At 44.2% G+C, this 23,146-nt stretch overlaps 2 protein-coding genes and 1 non-coding gene across 3 annotated transcripts; 1 reads left to right on the top strand and 2 right to left on the bottom strand.

The window, feature by feature from the left end:
• Positions 1-244: 244 nt before the first annotated feature.
• Positions 245-14,497, top strand: LOC123044369 (uncharacterized). The gene is made up of 22 exons (XM_044467097.1): positions 245-427; positions 1,735-2,454; positions 2,544-3,597; positions 3,680-3,729; positions 3,819-3,889; positions 3,977-4,103; positions 4,405-4,508; positions 4,582-4,708; positions 4,798-4,857; positions 4,927-4,991; positions 5,179-5,232; positions 5,682-5,790; positions 5,916-6,004; positions 6,084-6,153; positions 6,246-6,326; positions 6,602-6,635; positions 6,805-6,924; positions 7,025-7,102; positions 7,264-7,352; positions 7,940-8,437; positions 9,959-10,152; positions 10,928-14,497. Exons 2-19 carry the CDS (start codon positions 1,738-1,740, stop codon positions 7,314-7,316), a joined length of 3,063 nt encoding a protein of 1,020 aa, XP_044323032.1. The 5' UTR covers positions 245-427; positions 1,735-1,737; the 3' UTR covers positions 7,317-7,352; positions 7,940-8,437; positions 9,959-10,152; positions 10,928-14,497.
• Positions 11,493-11,594, bottom strand: LOC123047779 (small nucleolar RNA R71). The gene has a single exon (XR_006423143.1). It is a non-coding gene; the product is annotated as a small nucleolar RNA R71 (small nucleolar RNA).
• Positions 14,498-16,094: 1,597 nt separating the features above from the next.
• Positions 16,095-19,823, bottom strand: LOC123044368 (uncharacterized). The gene is made up of 5 exons (XM_044467096.1): positions 19,388-19,823; positions 19,147-19,293; positions 18,826-19,056; positions 18,529-18,719; positions 16,095-16,895 (listed from the first exon to the last, which is right to left on the bottom strand). Exons 1-5 carry the CDS (start codon positions 19,671-19,673, stop codon positions 16,335-16,337), a joined length of 1,416 nt encoding a protein of 471 aa, XP_044323031.1. The 5' UTR covers positions 19,674-19,823; the 3' UTR covers positions 16,095-16,334.
• Between the last annotated feature and the right edge of the window lie 3,323 nt (positions 19,824-23,146).

Raw genomic sequence — 23,146 nt, 5'->3', positions numbered from 1 at the left:
GAATACTTTTTTAAAATATGTGTTTTTTAATTAAATTAGATGAAAAGTATTACCATATTTTAGACCCAAAATGCACTCGTTTTTAAAGACAGAAAACGAAAAAAAATGCAAAAACCAAAACTAAATAAAAAAAAACCAAACTATTTTGGGCCCGGCGGGCGTGGCGGGCGACTCTCCTACCCAGTTTATAAAAACACCCCAGATCCGCGGCCGCCTCTTTCTTTCCGCACGCAGGGAAATGTGGAGAGACGACCCATCCCACCACCCCAGGGTTTTCTCGGCCCTTCTCCTCCTCTGGGCTTCTTCGGAGGTGAAAGAGGCGCGACCCATCCCCACCGGATCCCGCACGCGGAAGGAGAACATACGGTCTAGGGTTTCTTTCGGCCTTCTCTTCCTCTGGGCCGAGCCGAGCTCTGCTTCTTCGGAGGTGAGAGAGAGGCGACCCATCCCAAAACCCAGTTCTCTGCATACTTTTGCGGGGTTTTGCGCGCATTATTTTCGAATGCGATTTGGTTCGTGCGACTGGATTGCGACGGAGGAGCGGATAAATTGGGGATTTGGGGTTTTGTCTGTGGATTCACGTTGAAAGCACGCTCTGCTGTTAGGGTAAACGTTTCCCCCCTTTTTCTGTAGGTTCGTCGGTTCTGTCGAACCTGTTGCGGGGTTTTGTGCGCGGATTTCTCAATGTGTTCTGTTTCGTGCGGTTGGATCGTGTGGGGGGACATGAAATTGGGGGGATTTTCCTGGTAGATTCACGGTGAAAGCAGGTTGTGCTGTTAGGGTAATCATTTTGTGGGTGAAACCTGTGCCCGATTTGGCTTTATCGTGCTTGTTTCTGGTGAAACAGCTGCTGTCGAGCCCGTGTTTTTTTTCATCCTGTAATTAATTACGGGGGTTTGTGTGTGGATTTTCGGAGTGATTTTTTTCGTCCAGTTAGATCGTGTAGTAGTAGTTCATGCTGAAGGTGCTGCCAAAGGTATGCATTTCCTGTGGTTTAGTTGGGCTATCCCTCTCTATTTAGTGGTGGGTTTCCTTTTTAGCAGAGAAATGTTGATGTGGGCGAGTTGTACGATCCGTATGAGTCGACGGGGTTGCTTTTGATTAGGGCTTCATCCACATGTCTCAATCCTGTGGATGTTGGGAACGGTGGAAATGGTTTATATCACATTGTCAATCGTTTGAAATTTGCCCCTTGTTTCTTAATCTTGTATGTCAGCAGGAAATTCATTTTAGAATTGCTTTATTTGTATCATGCCATAAATTCGATATATGTTTATCTTACAAGGAATTTACTGTCCTGGAAAACTTGGTCACTATAATGTAATTTACATTGCATATGTATACCAAAGAAACTAGTAATGTGAGGCCACAAAGTTCTATCTCTTCCAAATGCAGCTTCTGTGTCCTGAATGTTTTATCTTCGCAAAAACCGTAGACCATTTGCAAAAACTGAAGACCATATCCCTTTGTATAATTCTGAACGCCATTTTCATGTTGAAAAACAATACAAGCTTATAAATAATAATTGAAGCTGCCTGAGTTTTGATGTCGAAGAAAATCCAGATCTCTTGATGCTGAAAACGTGTTAATTTCTTGTGTCTGTAAGTGTCTAATTGATGCCTTGATGCATCGTTGATAGATTGCCTTTTTGGAGTTTATTTTATTTTGTCTGTCAAACTATGTGTTTACCATTGTTTGTTTGAACTATAACTGACATGATTCTTTTGTTCTCAGGATATGGACGGATCGACGAACAATAACAATGATGGAATGCCACAGGACTGTAAAATGGTACATGGTGACCCCAGTATTCATGCCGCCATGATGTCCATGCAGGAAAGTGAGGTGGTGATTGGAAGGGAAATGATCGATGGCAGTGATATGAACAGTGGTAACAAAACCAGTTGTGATGTTGAGATGAGTCGAGCAGATGAATCTGTGAGAGCTTGTGGCAACGGCACTACCGAGGCATTAGCACCAACCGCAAGTGAATTGATCAATGGCAGTGATATGAGCAGTGGTAACAAAACCGCTTCTGATGTTGAGATGAGTCGAGCAGATGAATCTGTGAGAGCTTGTGGCAACGGTACGACCAAGGCATTAGCACCAACTGCATCAAGTTGCAACACCAATGAGAAGCCCACGACATCGGACCATTTCACCCTTGAGACTGTTTCTGAAGAATGCAAGGAAATCCGTTGCAACCGTTGCTGGAAAACTTTTGCATACATCTCTGGCTCAAAAGTCAGAAGTGCTAGTCATCTGAAGAGGCATGTGTACTCATGTCGTGGAAGTGGAACAAAAAGCCTAGGACGGCCTTCAATAGGCGGGAGAGACAGAGACAGTCGTAGCAGTAGTTTCCAAATTGAGGCGCCTGATGGTCATAAGAAGGATGAAGAAACCAAAGCCAAAATTCAGTATACAAGGCCTATTCCGTTTCCTCTTAAATGTCCGGTATGTCAGCATTTCGTTCAGCAACACCTAAGATAAATCATGTTTTTTCTTTTGCTTGGCGTTTCATGATGTCTTTTTTCCATGAACAGGGATATGCAGTCGTAGACATGAAGGGCAGCCCGCACAATGTCTGGCTGCGTTGGCGCAGAGCTATACTCACTTTTCGTCTGTGGTGTTTCAATACGAGTGACCAGAGGTATCAGTTTGGGCATCCTCACAAGCTGAGCTGCGTGCTTCCTAAGTCGGGCCATTTCTTATTCTATTTCTGCATCGGCTCAACAAATTGGCTTTGCGCCGTTATTGATGGTCCTTCCGGTTACCTCGATGGCTACATCACAAGGAGTACTGGAAAGCACTATGAACTCAGGGTCAGGGAAAATCAAGCGAAGGTACAGAAGGGACAGAAGGGACAGAAGGGACAGAAGGGTCCACAACCACGTCTTATTGAGAAAGCAAAGGAGCTACCTTGGCCTGGAACTTATTCCGTTGGTTCATCTTGCAGGCTGGGCTTTCATGGCTTGTTTTGGTCAGTCAAGACTATGCATCAGTTCGTTGAGACAGGCTTAGATAATGGTTTCGTGGAGCGTGCCGGCCAAACCATTATAGTGCATACTTCCGAGGCAGGCAGGTCTGATAGTCTAATGGAGGACATCGATGACTGTTTCTGTTCGGACGATGCACATCGCTTAGGCTCGGAAAGACTTGGGAAAGCCCAGAACTGGTCAAACGACTCTCGAGATGCACAGTTGGAAATGGAAGATATAACACCTTGCAAACATGACAGAGCCAATGGATCCAAACGAAAATCTGTTTCTGATGAAAATGAGGCACAGACACCTGAAATGGTGAAGGCAGTTGAATCTATTGAGACATTCAGACTTTTCCATCGTCCGAAACATGAGCATGGCAAATTTTTGCTGGATAATATGCCCATAAAACTCTCCAGTAGTGGTCCAGTTAATTATCAACGGAAACCTGACTTGGACCTTACTTCTGCGAGATTTCTGACCGAGAGATTCAAATACAAGAGCCCCATTTTAAGAGAGGACTTGGACAACAAGAACAAGACAATCAAAACCAAGTTTCAGCCTGCTAGTGTCAAGCCACCAGCTGTGGAACTGGAGCGTCTAGAAGAACATGAAGGTATTGAACATTTGAACTTGTACTTTGGTCTATTTTGTTTACCTAGATCCTTGACCGAGATTCTATTTTCTGACATATTCAGCTAATGAGGCTAAGGAAAGTGTTACACAGGAAATGGGTGTATCTTTTGAGGTCAAGATTTACTTTTAGCATCTCTGTTTTGTTTCTATTTAGGGTGTTCTATTCTATCTATCTTAGGCTTGTTGTTCTTTAACTTTCAGATACATGGTGCTGACACTTCTGTTTCGTCCTCACCAACTGCTAGTGTCAAATTTACAAGGCCAGTAGACAGGTTACCCCCCCTCCCCGCGTGCCTGAGAGGTGCCGTTTGCATGGAAAGGTTTATCGATAATAATCTGGTTTTGTTTTGCTTGTGCAGTTACTCAGATATTATGAGGGGTGCTGGGATAGATGCTGCACCTCATGATTTGAATCTGCTTGATTGTAACTCTTACATGACGGTTGATCGAAGGCCTCAGCCAATGAAACATAAGCAGCTCTTCAATGTCAGTAATCAGCTTCCATTAGACTCTTGAAATCTCAAGCTTGTAAATTCTCTATCCTTAGTAGGTTCCCACAAGTAGGAAATCACTCTACAACTAGTTCTCATGTCACATAAGAGTATGTGATTAGTCAAACTTTGACTCTCATCACTGTCATATGGAATGTATAAAAAATTCAATATTTGTCAATAAAACAGCTTCATACCAATATATGATTCTGGGAAAGGATGCTCAGAGTATACCATGTGCTATTGTTTTGGGTACTCTATTTATGCCTGACTTCAAGGTTGCTCTTTATTTCCAGGGACATTATTCTGGTCTTCGCAACCTGCACGGCGTAACGTGCTACATGAATTCGACATTACAATGTCTACGTGCTATTCCGGAGCTTAAGGAAGCGATCAAAAGGTCCCCCCCCCCCCTACTGTCATGTACTAATTCGCGTGAATATTTGTTGTCTCATCCTCATTTATTCATGCAGTTACCCTGATAATGCGGAGGGTGCTTCGGTTGATGGTGCACACCATAATTTGACCCTTGCAGCCCGGGACATTTTTCTGAGGCTTGATCAAAGTGATGGACCAGTAAAAACTGAACAATTCTTTGAGGTTAGAGATCAGCTTTCCTGAATCCTATTAGAGATATTGGTTGGGGCATTCTGAATTCTATAAAAAAAAATCCTGTGTAATATTTGTAGATGCTATTGACAGCTCATCCTCAGTTTTCTGAACGGCATGAAGGTGCATACATGCAGCAGGTTTGTTCTGATTGCATATGTTATATGCACTAAATTTATATGCTAAATGATAAACCATGTTACTTGCAGGATGCACAAGAGTTCTGGTCACTGTTTCTTGAAACATTGTCAGCAACTCTTCCATCAAAAGGAAGGTAATTTGTGCAGTTTTTACTAACAAAACATCAATTTTGTATTCATTCATAGCACTGCATGTATTTAGGTAGGTAAAAAAACACTTGTGGAACAGAAATACATTTTCCCTTTTGAGCAGCACCTTATCATTTTTACTTGTGGTGTGTAATATGTACTATATTGAATATTATTTTACCTTTTTTGTAGTGAGCCTACCACTGACTGGATGAAGAAAATGTTTCAGATTGATTGTGTGACGAGGTTCTCTCTCTCACACACACGGCTGTTTTTGTATCATATGCCTGTATATGTTCTTTTTTTCTTAGGCTGTTGGTATTGTTTCTCTTATGCTATGGACCTATCCTATGCGACTATGCTAGTTTTGTAAATAAAAGAAAGCTATGATTTCTTCTGCATATTTGGAGCTTCGAAGAATATAGAGAATCAGACTTGGTCCATCCTAAATCTTGATGATACGACATTTCCACAAGTTGACTTTTATACCAAGTGTCAGTTGGTGTTTATTCTCTACCTCTTATATCAGCAAAGGATGCTCATTTTTTATATTGTAATAGTGCAGCTAGATTATTTATTTGTACAGAAGTTAATTGTTCATAACGAAGATAATAATGTTCTAAGTTCATTGCATCTACTTCTAGTTGCATCATACAGGAATTAAGCATCGATATGTGGTCACTACTATATTGCAGGACAAATTGTGTAGAAAGTGGCGAAACTGGCTCCAAGCCAGATTCAAGTTATATCCTGACGTGTACTTTAGCAAATGATATACAAAATATCCAACAAGGACTGAAGCGTGTAAGTGACATTCCGTTTATAATTGAACACCTTTTAGTTTTGACATCGGGAAGTTCATTATTAATGCCCATACTCCTAGGATAGTTATTTTTTATGCGGATCTTGATTCTTCATGTTTTCAACAGGGTATGCGTACTGAAGTCACGAAGCATTCTCCATCGTTGCAACGCGATGCTATTCATATAAATGAGGCATACATAAATCAGTTACCAAGGCAAGATAATGAAGTATTTCCATGCGTAATTACATGCTTTCTTTGTTTACAAATAACATTCCAGATTCTTCCCTTTCAGATATCTAACAGTACGACTACCGAGGTTAGATTGGCAAAATACAGCACAAAGCCCCATCAAGATTTTCCAGGTATGCTAACTTTGTTATTTCACTCTTACATCTCTTATAAGCAACTTATGCCTTCCTGGAGTGTTTTTCTTTACTATTTTTGCTCCTTCCAGAAAGTCGAATTTCCAACTGAACTGGATATGCATGACTTATGCTCTATTGAACTAAAGCAAAAGATTCAAGCTTCTATACAGGTAACTTATGTTCAAATCTTGATTTTCCAGCTCTGTCGTGCAAGGTAGCATTCTCTTTTAATGTTCAGGACATTCAATTTGCATATGAAGACTCTGTGATAAATGCACAATTAGGAAGTTTGGTTTAGAAGCACATCAATCTTTTGTCAGAGGTCTTAATTATTAAGAACTGACAAGAAATAATGATATTAATGTTTTGTCACAGAGGCTAGTTAAACATACTCATTTGCTTTAGTTCGACAATGTCTTGATGGAATGTGTGCATGTTGTTTCAGGCTCTGGAACATTCCAGCATGGATGTTGATCATGGTTAGTAATTTGTATTATGTTCCTATTTAGCAGAAATCTTCTTTCTAGCTTCCAGCAATTAACAACATTGTGCTCTGATGTTCTCACCCCCTACAACAAGATATCAAACTTGCTGCCAATGCTGCCTGACGAACTCAAAATAAGCTGCACCGTTGTTTGTTATATGCAGTTGATTCTTCAAAACCTGAGAAAGCATTAACTGCGATATACGATTTAGTGGCTGTCCTGACACATCAGGGCCGGAGCGCACTTTTTGGGCACTATGTTGCCTGGGTCAAGCACCAAAGTGGTCAGGCCAGATTAATCTTAAATCTAAATCTGTTAGAAATTTAGAATTAAATGTTTTCTGGTCAGTATATATATAATGATTATTATATGTTGCCATTCAGGACGCTGGATACAGTTCAATGATCATGTTACATCGCTACATGACGAAAGTGAGGTTCTGAGCCTATGTGGTGGCAGCGGTGAGTGTGGCTAAAATGTTTTCTGGTCAGTATAGATATACTGATTATTACTAAACTGCGGTTAAGATTATTTGATGTTTGTAAGTTATCTAAACTGTGTGTTGATGTAACTTCATTAAACTGGCCGACTTATCTAAAACTGCATCTGTTTCTCTTATCAGATCAAGACAAGCACACGGCCTATATCTGTGTTTACAAAGCTCGCTTAGTTTGAATCATGGTTGATACAAAGCTCGCCACAATTTGCAAGGTGCCACAGATTACTTTGGTTTTGAACTGAGAAATGATCACAGTGTAATTGAGCTAGCTTCTGATGGTTAGCCTGCTGGACATGGCTTGTTAATTGCAATTGTTGTTAGGGGTGCATGTGCCTATGCTGTAGCTTTAAACATGGCTTGTTAATTGCAATTGTTGTTTGGGGTGCGTGTGGCTATGCTTAGCTTTAAACATGGCTTGTTAATTGCAATTGTTGTTTGGGGTGTGTGTGGCTATGCTGTAGCTTTAAACATGGCTTGTTAATTGCAATTGTTGTTAGAGGTGCGTGTGGCTATGCTGTAGCTTTAAACATGAGTTGTTAATTGCAATTGTTGTTTGGGGTGCGTGTGCCTATGCTGTAGCTTTACTATGGGAATGTCATGTCATTGGTGGATGGAATTGCAAGCTGTTGGTTAATGGAAATTTGTGAAAGAAAGGATTTTAGTATTTGTCTTGTTTCAAGTTGATGAATGCAGTTCTTTAGATTGATATGCGTATTCCATTGCTTTATTTATGCTTTGAGAATGGGGTTATTGGGACTGTTGTCATATGTAACATTTGCATTTGGGTTTCAAACTCTAGAACTTGAGGGAGGGATGGAGGCAGCAGGTTCAGTGGCTGAATCTGATACCGGCAACATAATTTGCTATGGAAGCCGGACTCTGTGAGGATTTCCTCAACAAGTTGTCACCATTACAATCATGTTAAGCTACATTGAGGATTTCAGGTGCACTCCATCTGGTGTGTCATGCTCATTACTAGTGCTACTTGTATGAATTACCTAGTTATGTATGTATGTTTGTTTTTCATTTCACTGCTTTATGTATGTCATCTTCTCTGCGATCTAACATTGTATGCTGTTGTCAAGGTAATTCAAATATGATGCCTAGTTTGGGATTGAAATTTTGAGCACACTCAGGTGTTGTGATGGATGAACACTGCAAAACTGAAAACGAAATGGCATTCTTAATCTGAAGTGATGTGTAATACACTCATCATGCTTATGCTTAAACAAAGAGGAACACTGGTCTCTTTTTGAGTGTGCTGAATGAACCCTTGCGCATTCTGAATTTTTCAAAGGTATGGGCCGACTGCATTGTTTCTGGTTTTTTCTTCATTGGTTTTCTCTCGTTTTTTCCGTCTCGACGCCATCACCCGACAGTAGCTTGGACTCTATCCTGCTCGTGGTTCCGTAGCGCTGGACCATCCGTCCTCCTCGGCCGCCAGGCGGGGGGCGACGGCGTCCAGGACTGCAACCTCGTCCTCGTCGTTATAGTGAGGAATGGCGTCCTCCCCTGTGCATCGCGCCCATAGTGAGCTGCGCGTCCAAGTTGAGGTTGAGCCGGGGAGGCACAGACACCAGAGAAGGCCGCTGTGTTGTGCACGCCGAAGAGGAGTTTCCTCCCTCGTCGCCATGCCCATGTGTTCTTACCCGAGGTGGCTCGAACACGTGAGGCAGATGCCATATCGTCGCGCGGTCGGGCCATCACGAATTCACCATGTCCGACGGCTTAGGCCGAGCTCCTCCGCAAGGTGTTCCTCGTCGGGAACATCTCTAGTGGCAACCTCGACACACCTGGGCAGGGCTCCTCCGCAAGGTGTTCCTCGTCGGGAACATCTCTAGTGGCAACCTCGACACACCTGGGCAGGGCTCCTCCGCAAGGTGTTCCTCGTCGGGAACATCTCTAGTGGCAACCTCGACACACGGCTGGGCGCCCCTCCGCGTCGCGGCACGCCTATCCATCCGGGGTCCGTGCTCGCGAACGACGCACGGAGAAGCAGATTGCCATACACGCGGCGGCGGCGGTGCTCTGCTTCTCCGGGCAAGTCCACCAGGTCGCCGTGCTTCTTCGCTGGCGAGGTATGAAGTCACCAGAACGCAAGGAAGCAACTGCGGGGGAGCCGCTGCTGAACCACGCGGTGCCGCCGTCTGGGCCGATTGATGCGCTCCGTGAGATCCTCTAACACCCCCCGAACAGGACGCAGGAGTCCAGGCTGCCATTGGATATATAGCTAGCTGACGGGCGGACGGACGGACCTACACATCTGAAGACGCCGTCAGCCCCTAGGTTGACGACGCCCAACTTGTGGTCCCTCCCTGTGCGCTCATTTCGTCGTTGCTCCTCTTCCCCAGGCCGTCCACCAGCGGCAGCGCGCGGACGAGGAGAGCAAGGGACGGCAGCGCATCCTTCTCCTCTCAACCTAGCTAGCTAAACATCACCCATCTCCCCTCCACCGTGCCTCACCTAGGTAAACATGGCCACCCGATACAATTTTTGTAGCAGTACCAGTACCAAATTATGTACGGTAGTAATGTCAACTTGATTATTTGGTATGTTGCCAATATGATGGGGCGGTTGCCTTGAATTTGAAGTGACATCACTTCTTCCGTTGCCCAGTTATTAGTTTTGCAGTTCTGCTGAACACCAAAAAAATGCTTTTGTTTTTCTTCTTTTATGGTCCACCTAGGTATTGCAAGACACTCTAACAAGCTCACACGAACCAACAAAGCGAGATTTGAATTGTTTGTAGCTCTTGGGGCCTCATTATGAATATATTGTGCCGTGAAGCTAACTTTATTTTTTTCTATTCTCTGGGCAGCTTGGCAATCATGTGAGACATTTAGTTTCTGAGGATGGAAAAGACAACACAGCTGGTCAAAATGCCAGGTGCAGCATCAAGGTAGTGAACTTTGTGGCTCCATCTGGACATATTTCATTACATAGACTAATAGGGGGCAGCAAAACATTTTTAAACCGAGTCAGGCAAGCAGGGGTTGAACGTCTGCTATCAAGGTAATTCTGTTCCTTTCAAGATTTGTATTTTTTTTCTGTTATATCCAAATTGTTATGGCCTTCCATGGACGAAAGTGAAGATTCTTCTAAACTTTCCCTAAAGTTAGATGTCATAGACTGTCTGCTTATTTGATTACCATGTATCCTTGGTTGTGCCAGAACCATGTATCCTTAGTTGTCTTCGAGGAGATTGAAAATTTTACAATTTTTTAATGGGATGGATGAGCCAAAACCATAAGTTGGTTGCGAGATCTATTAGGTTTCAGCTCTAGCCTACCCCAACTTGTTTGGGACTAAAGGCTTTGTTCTTGTTGTTGTTGTTGTTGTATGGATGCTATGTACATACTTGTTTATCTATAGGGTACTCCCTCGGCCCTATAATATAAGATATTATATTGGTTGGAATAACATCTTATATTATGGGGCGGAGGGAGTAAGAAAGATGGGATGATAAAGTTTGACAAAAACTGAAACTCTTTTAAAAGGGGCCCGACTACATTGATTTAAGCGAGTACCGAAACAGTGTCAGCAATTTGGGGGGACTGGTGGCCAGTGCAGAAGAGACAAGACCAGGCTAGCATTGTTTTTTTTTTTTTTGTAGTAGTTGACAATCTGTCTGACCAATAGTAGATCAGTAAAAACAATATTAGATAATTTAAGACTGCTTCTACCTTTCCTGCAATATAGTTCAGGTCGATTGTTCTAAAAAAAATTCTGTAGTAGTTTATTTGATGATCTAATTTACAAGAAAAATCAAGCATTCCTCTGTTTGTAGGTTGCAGGTTCTGAGGTGTGCTCGTTGTCCGTTTGTCTGAGGTGGGGCAACAAAGACAATCAGCAGTCTGTATCGTAACCAGGAGAACATCCCTTTCCTAATTTTAGTGCTGAGCATCATCTTTACACTGTTTTCTCATCATTTTTGTGCCATTTACTTGCACTCCTATCATAATATATTTGTTATTATTGAATGCTACAATGATTAATATGTCCAAATGCACAGTTTTACATTCTCTGAAGTATGTTGCAGAACAATGCGACAAGGCACAAAATTCTTCTAAAAAGGATCAGGAGATGAAGTGCTTCTGCTGCATCAATACGTCAAAGGACCTAGCGTGAAGAAAAGAAGTAACCAGGCGTCCTCTACACCAAGTCATGGAGTATTCAGATACAGTAAAGTAACATGGAGTTCCTCAAGATGCTATCAAGTGCATGTTGTTCACATTCTCTCTACGAGATGATGCTCGTGCTTGGTATCATCCTTGCCATCAAGGTCATACAGTTGGAATGAGATATCACAAGCTTTCTTGGATAAATATTTCCCATTACATAAGCAGTCCGCGATTCGAAATGGGATCTTCAACTTCGTTCAGCGTGAAGGCGTGAGCTTGTATGATGCTTGGGAGAGAGAAGGCTTTATTCAGGAAATGTCCTAATCATGGGTTAGAGAAATGGTTAGACCTACATATATATTCTAGAGGATTGACTTTGGACACTCAATCCAATGTAGATATGGTAGCTGGTGGATATATTACAAACAAGACACTTGATGATGCTTTTCTGCTAATTGAGAACATGGCTTTCCACCAACTTCAGTGACACAATCAGAAGCCCAAATCAGATTCATTGGTTTGCTTGCAGCAAATTACTTCACCTCAGCAACCAATTCTTACACAAAAGCCTGAACCACTTTCTCACTGTGACAAGATTGAGCTTGCATGGATTATCTTTGACGATGATGATACCCTTCTAGTTGACACAAATACTACAGATAATAGGGGCACTAGTGATGGAGATTTAATTTTTCATTTTCATGATCCTTTCATGGATGATCCAGAGCTGCAGTCAGTTTCTATTGATGCTGAGGAGTCACCTTTAGTAGATACATGTGCTGCTAGAACCAGATATGGAGAAGTTTGCCTTCGATGATGTTAGCCACATTGATTCCTCAACACTTAGCCTGAGATGGGGATCTTCATTGTGATTATAGTGTGGCAGCTTCAGATGTCAAGGAGCTAAGATCTATTATTTCATTTGTTGAAACGAACCCTGTGGAAGTTTCCACTACAATGCATTCCATGGCATCTTCCATTGAGGTAGTCCTAAAACTTCTCCCTAACTATCTCAGGTATGATCTCAGCTTTCTCCACAAGGTATCTCATACCATTAATACTGCCTGTGCACCATTTGATTTATTAAGGATATCTGTTTATGATATGCTTATATGATAGGGTACTCTATTGATTCCTTAGGGGGCATTGTCCCTATCACTTGTATTGGCTTGTTTGTCTAGTGTTCTTGCAGGTTTACGCTTGTGCACCATTCACTTTGAGCTGACCAAGTTCGAGATGATGTTCCTTGGGACCCTGGTGGATTCAGAGCACTGTGATGAGGAGAAGCAATGGACACACACGAGGAAGAGATAAGCTGGAGCCTGCATAAGGATAGAAAAGCAAAAGGAGAAGAGCTGCAGTTTGCAGAAAGTTAGAGAGTGATCAAGCGCATGCTACATTAGGAAAGCCTGGTGAGCTGTTTCATGACCCTTACTGAACATGATTAATACATCCTCAAATCAATCTTGTGAAATTGCTATTTGCTTGATTCAATTCTTAATGTTGTCATGCTGAATTTTACCTCCACATTTTGTGCTTGATGTGAATAAGCGAACCAAGATTACCGAATGCCTTGTAAACTTATGATCTACACAATGCCTGCTTTGCTGAAAGTAGTAAAAGCTAATTGTTCAAGTGCTCAAATCCTTAGTACACTGGTAAACTGCATCATTTTCTGCTTTCACTCCGATACACCTAGATCATTAAGTTCAAATGCTGAGTTTGTGCCAATTGTGTTCCCATTCGAAGCCATCACTTAACAACTTTAGGTTAGCATACTATGTTCCCTGGAACGGCAGTATGTGAACCAAATGTGGTCTAGTGAAGATTCTTGTATCCTTGTATTATTTCTTTGTTTGATAAGTGGTACTGAATCATCCTATCTAATCTTGCAAACAGTAGTATGCCATGGTCCTGGGATCGGTGACATGTGAAATCTGGTATGATTGGGTATTTACTTTCCTTGCTAAATAAATGAATAAATTTAAGCCAGTAACTAGTTTGACCTAGAGGATGTCATGATCAGGATCGGTGGTATGTTCTTATGGGAGACTAGTTATCAAAATATAAATAAATGGTTAAGCCACTAAATAGTTAAACCTGGTGTATATCATGATCTCGGGATCGGTGTTATGCTCTCATGGTGAAATTGGTTGGTTGGTTCAAATTTTTGCTGTTAAATAAATGGTTCAACTGCAATGTTTTATTCTTTCTAATAAGTGACTGTGTCACATGATATTCAATTTTATTTCATGTATTTGGTAGGATCAGGCTCTCTTTAGGATCTTTCCACACAATCAAACATTTGAACTTGTTAATCTTCTTTTATCAGTGTAAATTTTAAAATGATCGAGTTTACTATTGCTCTGTAGCACTTCTAACCAACGGTTTTCACTAGCAAAGTCCAAAGCAAGCAATGTTCGGAGACATACTTTACTTAATTCACGGTTCACTATCTAGCCTTTGTCGGTGTGTCTTTACTTGAGGACAGGTAAAAGTTCAAGTGTTGGGGTATGATGAGCATCATCTGCATCAATACGTCAAAGGGCTTGAGCGTGAAGAAAAGAAGTAACCAGGGTGTCCAAACTAAAGATGGAGGGATCATCTTTGACAAAAAGAAGAAAAGAGAAGGGGCAAAATGGAAATGTGTGAAGATCAGATCGAGAGGGGTAAAACCCCTATTGACCCCTTTTGGACCTGGCCCTTCTCCTCTTCTTCCACGCAAACTCCTCCAACCCCGTCCGCCGCCACGGCCAGTCAGACGTGGTGGCACGCCACCACCACATCACCATCAGGAGCTCCTCGCTGCTCCATCGATGAGCCCCTTGCTGCACCTCGTCTTCCACCTCCTTACGCCACCGATCTGAAGCTCTTCTTCCCAATCTTGCTGCTGCTCCTCTTCACCTAGGAAATGACCACCTTACTTCTACTCTTCTGCGACCTCTGTTGCTGCTGCGCCTCTCCTTGCACCCATGTTGCTCCTCCTCTTCACCATCAGCACGATGACGACGACGCCAGCTGCCTCTTCTACACCATTTTGTGTTGTTGCTGCCGTTCTCTCTCTAAATTTTCTGTGAACTTGAGATGTGTAATGTTCAGATTTGATAAAGTGCTTGCAACATGCTATTTGTTTAGTTTCGCACTTGTAAAATATAGTGCGTGTTTTGTGTGAACTGACTAGTTGATGCTTTGTTACTTTGGGAAGTAATTCATCTATCAGATTTTGTTTATGTGAATTAGTGTTCTGCTAGCCTATAGGTGTATTCACCCTTGTGTATTCGTTCCTGTGATCTGGAGCTTTAGCAAATATGGTTGCAGCCTCAAAAATCTCGCTCCTGGTGAAGCTAAGACTAGTCAATTCACTGACAGCCTTCTCCTTTGATTTCTCTCGTACAAGAAAAGCCAACAACAAATCTTGGGAGGTGTTTGTTTCGGTATAATTGCCCAATAACTACAGAGTTTCCGAATATGTAAACTGGCAATGTCGTGTATTCTTAAAAATCGGTATACAGATAGTTACGTTCATATTGATTGAATATGCAAAAATTGGCACAAGAGAATTAAAATACAAGTGAAAAGTCCACAAAAATTATGTGACGTAAGAATATTGTGCAATGACGTTAAAACAAAGGGTGAAGAATGAAGTATCTGCTCCCGTGCAGCGTAGCGGTTCGCTCCTGGAACCGCCCGAGACAGACGCTCAGGAGGCGACGCATCTGCCTCCAACCACACCGGCCTCCAAGTCGTTGCCGTCGGTCCCTGCCTCCTCTGTTCGCCGCTCCGGTGGCCGGAGGGGTGGGGACCCTGTTGCTTCGGCATAGGTCTGTAGGTAGGGTTGGCCTAGTGTTTCCTTGAGACGGTGTTTTCATGGAGGAGGTGGCGCGGCGTCGAAATAATTCGCGTCTGCTCTTCCTCCATGTCGTCGTCGCTGCAACTGGTAGCGTTGGGGGGCAGGTGGCCCGGTCGTCTCGCCGATCTCTGGATCTGGCGAGGTTCATGTCTGGTAGTCGGCCGATGGCGTTGTTGTGTCGGTTGCTGTAGTTATGTTTACTGTCTTGCAGCTGGGTGTGTGGATGATGGCAGGCGGCGACGTTCTTCTTCTTTGACTACATCGGATGAAGTTGACGGCGTCGAGATCTGATGACCACGGGGAAGATCCCCGGCCTACGTGCCATAAAGACTCGATCTCGTCGCTTGCGGTGACCCGCTTCAACGGCTCAAAAAGCATCTTTGTATGCGATGGTGCTCTCTTAGATCTTGGTATGGCGGCTATTCTCATCTTTTTCCGGCGTTGCCATGGTGGCGGCGGAGGATGTTTGTGGACTATGTTTCGGCGAGGCATGAGTTTCTACAAGGGTGAAATAGTAGTTCCATATCTTGTGGAATTCTTTGTGCAAAGTTGCTTGACAAGCATTTGTGTCTCATATGATGACCATATGTGTAATCTTTGAAAACAGTTTGTCTAATGAAATACTCCCTCCGTTCCAAAATAAGTGTCTCTACAAGGGTGGAATAGTAGTTTCACATCTTGTGAAATTCTTTGTACAAAGTTGCTTGACAAGCATTTGTGTCTCATATGATGACCGTATGCGTAATCTCTGAAAACAGTTTGTCTAATGAAATACTCCCTCCATCCCAAAATAAATGTCTTGAGCTTAGTACAAATTTGTACTAGAGCTAGTACAAAGCTTGAGACACATATTTTGGGACGGAGGGAGTATATGGTTGCTTTAAAAAAAAGAGAGAGGGTGGACAGATGAGGTGTCAACATTTTTAGAGAAATGCAACTCGAAACACTACCAAGCAAGAAGACAGTATGCATGCATACACGCATTTCAAAGTATCTGCTGCAATTAAACATTCATAGACAACGTTAATTAAAGCGTCAAGCTTCTAGGAGGCTTACAAATGGATATTCGAATACTCCCTCCCATCCCATAATATAATATGTTGTCTATGAATGTAATAACATCTTATATTATGGGACCGAAGAAGTAGTAGAAATGATCAATGTATATTAAGTTACAGAGGAAGTATAGAAGATAAAAAAACACCGATATTACAGATCAGGTTTCAGTCATCCATGGTAAATTTCTTAGGAGCAAAAAGCACCGTCACCTCAAACTGCCCGTAATTTAAAACTGAGTCATCCGGGAACCTAACAGCTCCAACAGCTCCTTCCTGGAAAGTCCACCAAAACAATGATTCCTCCATTTTTAAGCAAATATCCAATTTCCCCTCAGCCTTCACCGCGACAACATACTGGAACAGTTTTCCATTCCCAGAGAACTTATCATCAAACAGCACAATCTCACCATCAAAGCCACTAGTGAATGCAGTGAATCTCATATGATGAGGGCAGTCAATCTTTGCAGAGACTTGTATTACAGCCTCAACACTCTCATCAAGCAAGAGATAGTCAATGACCAAGCTGCCAAGGTCACTACTAACCTCTCCATCTAGCATTTCATCTAACTCGTACATCCCCTCAAACTCAGCATACAAAGAAAGCAACTGTTTGTCAGATGACCCATCTCCTTCCTCCTTTACCCAAAGATCAACTTCTAGTAATGCTCTGTCCCTTACTATATACATTCCTCGACGAGGACTACAAAGAGGCAAGGTTAAGGAATCCTGCAATTAAAAAATATTAGTAAGCATTAGAACTCAACAAGATATATAAACCCAGTTTGGGATACATCAGTATATATCGACAAAATTAACTCGGCAAGACATGCATGATCATATTTGGACTAAAATCTACTCCCTCCGTTCCTAAATATAAGTCTTTGGAGAGATTCCACTATGGACTACATACGAAGCAAAATGAGTGAATCTACACTCTAAATGCATCTACATACATGCGTATGTGGTCCATAGTGAAATCTCTACAAAGACTTATATTTAGGAACAGAGGAAGTAGTTCTGTTTGAAAGTACAAGCCAGACGCTGTTTGGCATTTCTTTTACATGCATGCATTTTCAACCTTTCTCCACTCACTCATATATACCGCCACCCCCTCTTCAACATACACTTGGAAAATGCTTCTGTGCGCCAAAGATGCAGGTGCAAACCACATCAGCACCGGACTTGCGGTTTGAGATAGGTAACAGTGGGAACTTACAATGAATTTAGCACAAGTCCGTATTCTATTGTTTTCTCCAACATACACATTGGGTTCCGTACGATCTATGCAGCGCATCCTGTCAGAGTGGACCAGGACCACGCAGAGGCCATGGGAGCAAACCTCAAAGACACAACAGCCGTGGGAACATAGTCTTCCCACGACGATGGGTAGATCAGGCCATACTAACCTGGACTGGTGGAGCAGCGGCTCCTATGGCCAAGCTCACTGTATGGGGAGAGGTGAGAGAGAAGGGGATAGGCAAGAGAGGAAGGCCGATTAACCTGTACTATGTCATGGTGGGCCTATATGAGAATGTACTTAATTAGTATTTGTGATTCCTAAAAGAATGGGCACCTATCCTGCGACAGACATGGATGGCTCAGATTCAATGGGCAACTGTGCCCAGGTGCAAAAAAAAAACCTCCATTCACCTGTATTACTATCTCTGTAATTCCTAATTCCTAAAACAGGAAGACTGGGGATATCATAATCATCTCCCCCTAGCCAATATAGTCTGATCTAGAACCTTCTAAGCACCCTATGCATAGTTGGTAAAAAAAAATATGCCTTGTAAATCAGAAGATGACTAGTTTCATGTGCTATTGATGTTACAACTAGATCAGAATTCCAGGAGTCCATAACATGTTAATGCCTGCGCGTAGAGAAATATGTGTTGCTTTGCAGGGAGTCAAAACACAACTTGTGTAATAAAGAAATAGAGTAAACATTTTATAATTATGTTAGGATAATCAAACATGACTACTTTTCCATGCTTTTGGCAGCACAATCATATAAAGTTTGCAGGATCTGATGGGCATGGAACTGATAGCGTGTTGACGCCGGAGAACATACTGAAAGGGGTGACAGCACAGCATAGTGCAATTATTGGTACAGGTAGTCAAGATTCAGTGGCCCTTTTTGTCGACCAAAAGTGACACAGATAACAAAAAGAACGAATCACAGAATTACCGCAAATGTATAATTATACCATTTACACAGAAAATGGAGGACTAAATGCATATATAATTTCCTTTTAGTGGATCCAACCAAGTAATGAAGAATCAGAACAACAAAAATCTCACATGCACTGCAACTGAAAAGTTACATGGAAACAGAACCAAGCCTAGCTCGATCAATTACCTGGTCAACCGTAAAAGCATCATCTCTGCAGGGACGGTTAAACACAAGATTCCGTAGTGGCTCCAAGGCATCCCGAACAGCAACAATTCCATAGACGCTAACGGGGTAGGAATAGGATTCGGAGATTGATAAATGCATCGCAAAGATCTGTAGCATCAGTCTTGGATCACGTAACCCAAGACTTGATCTAGCTGCAAAATATAGTGATAGCAAAAGTTGTTATAACAAACATAGGTAGATCACAGTCGCAGATTAATCGCTGGGTTAGCTAGGAATGAATGAGATCGACAAGCTTACTAGTGGAAGTATCATGGGTTTTATATTCACGGTGGTGGCAAAAGCCCCTCAAGACACATAGACCTGTTGCCTCAGGGAGTATTTTGAGAGGATAAGAAGGAAATGTGGCATTCTCATCTTCACTTGCTTCAATCTCCTCACACTTCTTCTGGTACTCGATGTTGCGTCTGGTGTAAATCCTACTCCATATATCGTCTACTTTCGCTGCTGTTGCCTCGGGAAATTTCTTCCCTGAAAAAACAAATCAGTGTAGGATCGACTGACCAATTAACTGTTTTTCGTTATCTGGACACATGACGAAAGTGGTATCTAATTATATACCTGGGCAGTTTGTCTCCTCGTTGTCGGCATCCACTGCCAGCGGATCGTAATCCATCAAGTCGGACAAGTTGACGCCATCAACAGGTTCAACACCAGCGCCCACGAGAATGTCGTCCCAGCTAGGCAACTCAGATTCAGACTCTGATTCTGCGCGGTTACCCAAAAGTTTGATCGATAGGAAGCCTAGCTAAATCGGCGCAAAAGATTAGAAAACATAGAGAAGCTAGGCGGTAATACTCACCGCTCTCGAGGAACCCTCTCTCTTTCTTCTCCGCCAACACCACCACCACCTCCTCCTCCTCCTCCTCCTCGAACGCATCAAGGAGACGATGGTGGGTAGAACCGAATAGATCTGGGGCGATTTCGAATCTAAACACATCGATGGGGGCCTCCTCGCGAGTCTCATGAACATGCCGGGGAAAGGGACCAAAAAGATCTGTGGGGATTTCGAAGCTGGGCAGATGGCTGGGATAGCAGTCGCCGGGAAAGGCATGTCCAGGACCCAGGGGCTCCTTCGACGACAACATCGCGATGCTAGGGTTTCGTCGGCTGCGGCGTTGGCGGAGACGCGTAAAAAGCTCTTTGGGGGGCGAAGGATTCTTTCTTGATCTGGGAGCGAAGGATTCGGTTTGGGGATATGGATGGCCGAGAGACAAGCGAAACGGTAGGTTTGCTGGGTCGGTGATCCAAAATATCCGTGCCCGACTCGATGCTTTAGGCCGCGTTCGGTATACAGGAATTTTGCAGGAACTTTTGGAGGAAGGGTTACCATAGGAATTCCTACCGGTAGTGCGTTCGTTTCAGAGGAATATTAGTCGTCTGTTCCACCGGATAGTCACAAAAACCTGTATTTTTCACAGGAAATCTAAAATCCACTAAAACCTCATGTTCTCGTGGAGGCCCGAGGCTAAGAGCTGGCTCTAGGGTGGTGCGGCCGAATAAACAATGCAGTTGCATGAGAGGTGTGAGAGGTCATCCTTTTCAAGACAATAAACAACTATAATCAGTACTGACACCCATCTCTCCATCGTACTTCTCAATAGTGCCTCTTCCTGCAAGGGCGCTTATAGGCGCCGGTGCGCCGGCCCAAATTTGGGCCGGTCAGCGCGTAGCAGCTCGATCTGTTTATGCCCAGCCGCTGGATGCGGCATCCTCTGGACGTACCGCTTCGTCCTCGTGCCTCCTCTCGTCCGTTGACCAACAGCCCGCGTCCATGGCGGATCGCGCTTGCCGCCGCCCGCGCCCTTGCCGCCGGTTGCCGCCCCTCGCCGTCGTCGTCTCCGGTGTTTCTCGCCGACTCTGGAGCCATGCATGGATGTAGCAAAAAACTTCCCTGGTCGTAGCAAAACGCGAAGGCGGTTGCAACAAAAAATGTCACTTCCAGCACAATTAAATGATAGTTCCAGCAAAAAAAGCTCAGCAGCAGAAAACCATGGCTCAAAGCCAACAGCAGTAGTAGCAAATCTTTGTTTTAGTTCCAGCAAAACCAAAAACAGTGGAAGCAAAAATGCAAAAAAAGGAGCCTTTGTGGAAGGATGTTCTAGCAAAATCAAAGACACCGGTGGTAGCAAAAATTGAAACTGGTTGTAGCAAATTAAAACACCATTTGTAGCAAAGTAGCAAAATTGGGCGTTCTTCGAGCAAAAAGCGAATGCGGCAGTTGTAGCAAAAATTGAAGCTGGTTCCAGCAAATCAAAACACCGGTTGTAACAAAATGCAAAGAATTGGCGTCGGTGGTAGCAAACCAAAGTGCCGATGGTAGCAAAAATTAGTGCTGGTTCCAGCACCGCCATGAGCCGGTTCCAGCAATGGGCGTCGCTGAAGTTGAACCACCGGTGGACTCTCCTGTCCACGGCGCCGAAGGCTTCTCCCGTCCACAACACCGGTCGACGCCCCGTCGTAGCACCGGTGTTGAAGCTTCGCGGCAGTTGTCGTTGGACGGTCGTCGCAGCCCCGCCTACTTGTGGAAGCGCTGGCGGCTTGAGGTGGAAGGAGGGGGAGAGGTGGGGAGCCCCAATGGTGAGGGAGGCGGAGGAAGGAGAGGGAGAGGTGGGCAGCACCGATGGGGAGGGGAGCTGGAAGAAGGAGAAGGAGTGGTGGGTAGCAGCGGTGGGGAATTGTGGCCAAGAACGCTCTAGATCGAAGGGAAGAAGATAAGGGAAAGGGGCAGAGCGATGCGGGGCCACACGAGAGCGGGTGCGACCGGCGCAATTTTGAGCCAGTGCGCCGGCTATAAACACTTACCTTCCTGCAAAGCAAACAGGCCATAGGTTTGCTCTTCCCACTCAACTCTATACCTATGCAGTTATTTATTCCTTCGTTTTTTCTCCCTCTGAGCCGAACGGAGCCTTAGTTTTTTTCCAGAAAGACTCGACGCTCTAGTGGAACGCGATGCTTCTCCTTCTCTCTTAGAGCAACTTCAACCTGGCGAGGCCAGTTCAATTGGTCCGTCCTAGGTGTGAAGGTTAGGTCTCGTGGTGATTATGAGGGTTCGCCGCCGCCCCCGAGGTGCCTCGCCCTCTCCGGCCGCCGTCCCCTCGAGCGCTCGCTACCACCGCCCCTGGCCCCCTCCCCCGCGTCCACCTCCCTCCAGTTTTCAGGTCTGCTTGCCAGGTGCGCCATCGCGAGACACCGAATTGTAGTTCCCCTCCCCCAATCGGGAGATTTGGTCTGGTCTCTTCCCCGGTCAGTGCTGGTGAAGATGGAGCGTGTGGAAGGTTTGATGAAGAGCCTCAAGTTGTCAGATCTGGAGAGCAAAGGTAGGAAAATTGATTGGTCAGGAGGAGCAAAGAGTGGGGTCATGGAACCACAAGCTCTAGCAAAACTTCTGTCCGACAAGCCAGCTTATGCAGAAGGCATGGAGAACGCCCTTGGAAAAGTTTGGTGCCCGTTGAGAGGTTTGGAGTGCACGGATCTTGGGGATAACATCTACATGTTTACTTTCTGTCAGCACTCAGGAAAAAGAAAAGCCCTGGATGAGGGCCCTTGGATGTTTGGAAATTCATTGCTTGTGGTCGAGGATTATGACCCGAGAAAACTGCCAAGGACTACAAGTTCAAGACAATTCCAATATGGGTTCGAGTCTATGACCTTCCCCTCGGGATGATGTGTAGGGAGGCTAGCCTAGCAATCGGGGACATTGTTGGAGAGGCCCTGGAGGTTGATGCGGGGACTAATGGCATGGCAGTAGGAAAGTATCTTCGGGTCAAGATCCGCATGGATATATCAAAGCCAATTATGAGAGGTTTTGTTCTGGATGATGAGGAGGATAAGGAGGAAGGGAAAAGGGCAGTGACTGCATATGAGAAGAGGAAGAGGGAGGAGGAGAAATGGCGTCGCTTCGAGTATGAGTTTCTACCAGATTTATGCTACGTCTGTGGCATGCTTGACCATGTGGAGAAGGACTACTCGGTCAGGTTGAAGAAGGGGGAAACCAAGCAATATGGCTCATGGCTTAAGGCCTATATCCCCGGGCCTACGAGTGAGAATAGCAGGGGAGCTGGAGCCACGGAAGAGGCAGGTTTGATGGACGGGGCAGTGGGAGCGGTAGGAGTCTGAACCCAGGAACCTCTAGAGTTAGAACACGCAGTGACAGTGACAGTTGGCGAAAGGATAAGCCTGGAGCCGGGCATAAAATTACAGAGAAGGAAACACCGGATGATGAGGTCACTAGCCCGCTGAAGAAGCCTACAGATCCTATGCAGGTCGAGCAAAAGAGTAGTGATGGGGTGGAAGAGATACATGAGTGATCTATCAGAAAGCAACTAAACTTTAGCAGTGCTCGCACCTCGGAGGTACCAGTTAGTGGGCATATGCCGGGAGTGAGGGAGACTACGCTAACGCTAGCTCTGGTAGAGAAAGTAAACACTGTTGTAGAGAAGGAAGAAGGAGATGGTGTGGGGGTGGAGGAGAGCAGTGGGGAAAGAAAGGAAAACGTGATGATGACAGCAGATCTGAAACAAGCAGGAAAGCAAGGTGGGACGAAATACAAGAGGAAGCC

Source organism: Triticum aestivum, chromosome 2B (assembly GCF_018294505.1).
Source record: "Triticum aestivum cultivar Chinese Spring chromosome 2B, IWGSC CS RefSeq v2.1, whole genome shotgun sequence".
NCBI lineage: Eukaryota > Viridiplantae > Streptophyta > Magnoliopsida > Poales > Poaceae > Triticum > Triticum aestivum.
Note: the sequence above shows the minus strand (reverse complement) of the source record. Positions and strands in the feature narration are given on the sequence as shown.

What these genes read in the sequence shown, in the direction of transcription:
- LOC123044369 (XM_044467097.1), top strand. Translation starts at nt 1,738, where the DNA reads ATGGACGGATCGACGAACAATAACAATGATGGAATGCCACAGGACTGT. An exon ending in GCGTCTAGAAGAACATGAAG is followed by an intron (nt 3,598 to 3,679) that starts GTATTGAACATT and finishes TGACATATTCAG; the next exon opens with CTAATGAGGCTAAGGAAAGT. An exon ending in CTGGGTCAAGCACCAAAGTG is followed by an intron (nt 6,925 to 7,024) that starts GTCAGGCCAGAT and finishes GTTGCCATTCAG; the next exon opens with GACGCTGGATACAGTTCAAT.
- LOC123044368 (XM_044467096.1), bottom strand. Translation starts at nt 19,673, where the DNA reads ATGTTGTCGTCGAAGGAGCCCCTGGGTCCTGGACATGCCTTTCCCGGC. An exon ending in CGAGGAGACAAACTGCCCAG is followed by an intron (nt 19,057 to 19,146) that starts GTATATAATTAG and finishes TTGTTTTTTCAG; the next exon opens with GGAAGAAATTTCCCGAGGCA. An exon ending in ATGCTTTTACGGTTGACCAG is followed by an intron (nt 16,896 to 18,528) that starts GTAATTGATCGA and finishes TTTTAATTGCAG; the next exon opens with GATTCCTTAACCTTGCCTCT.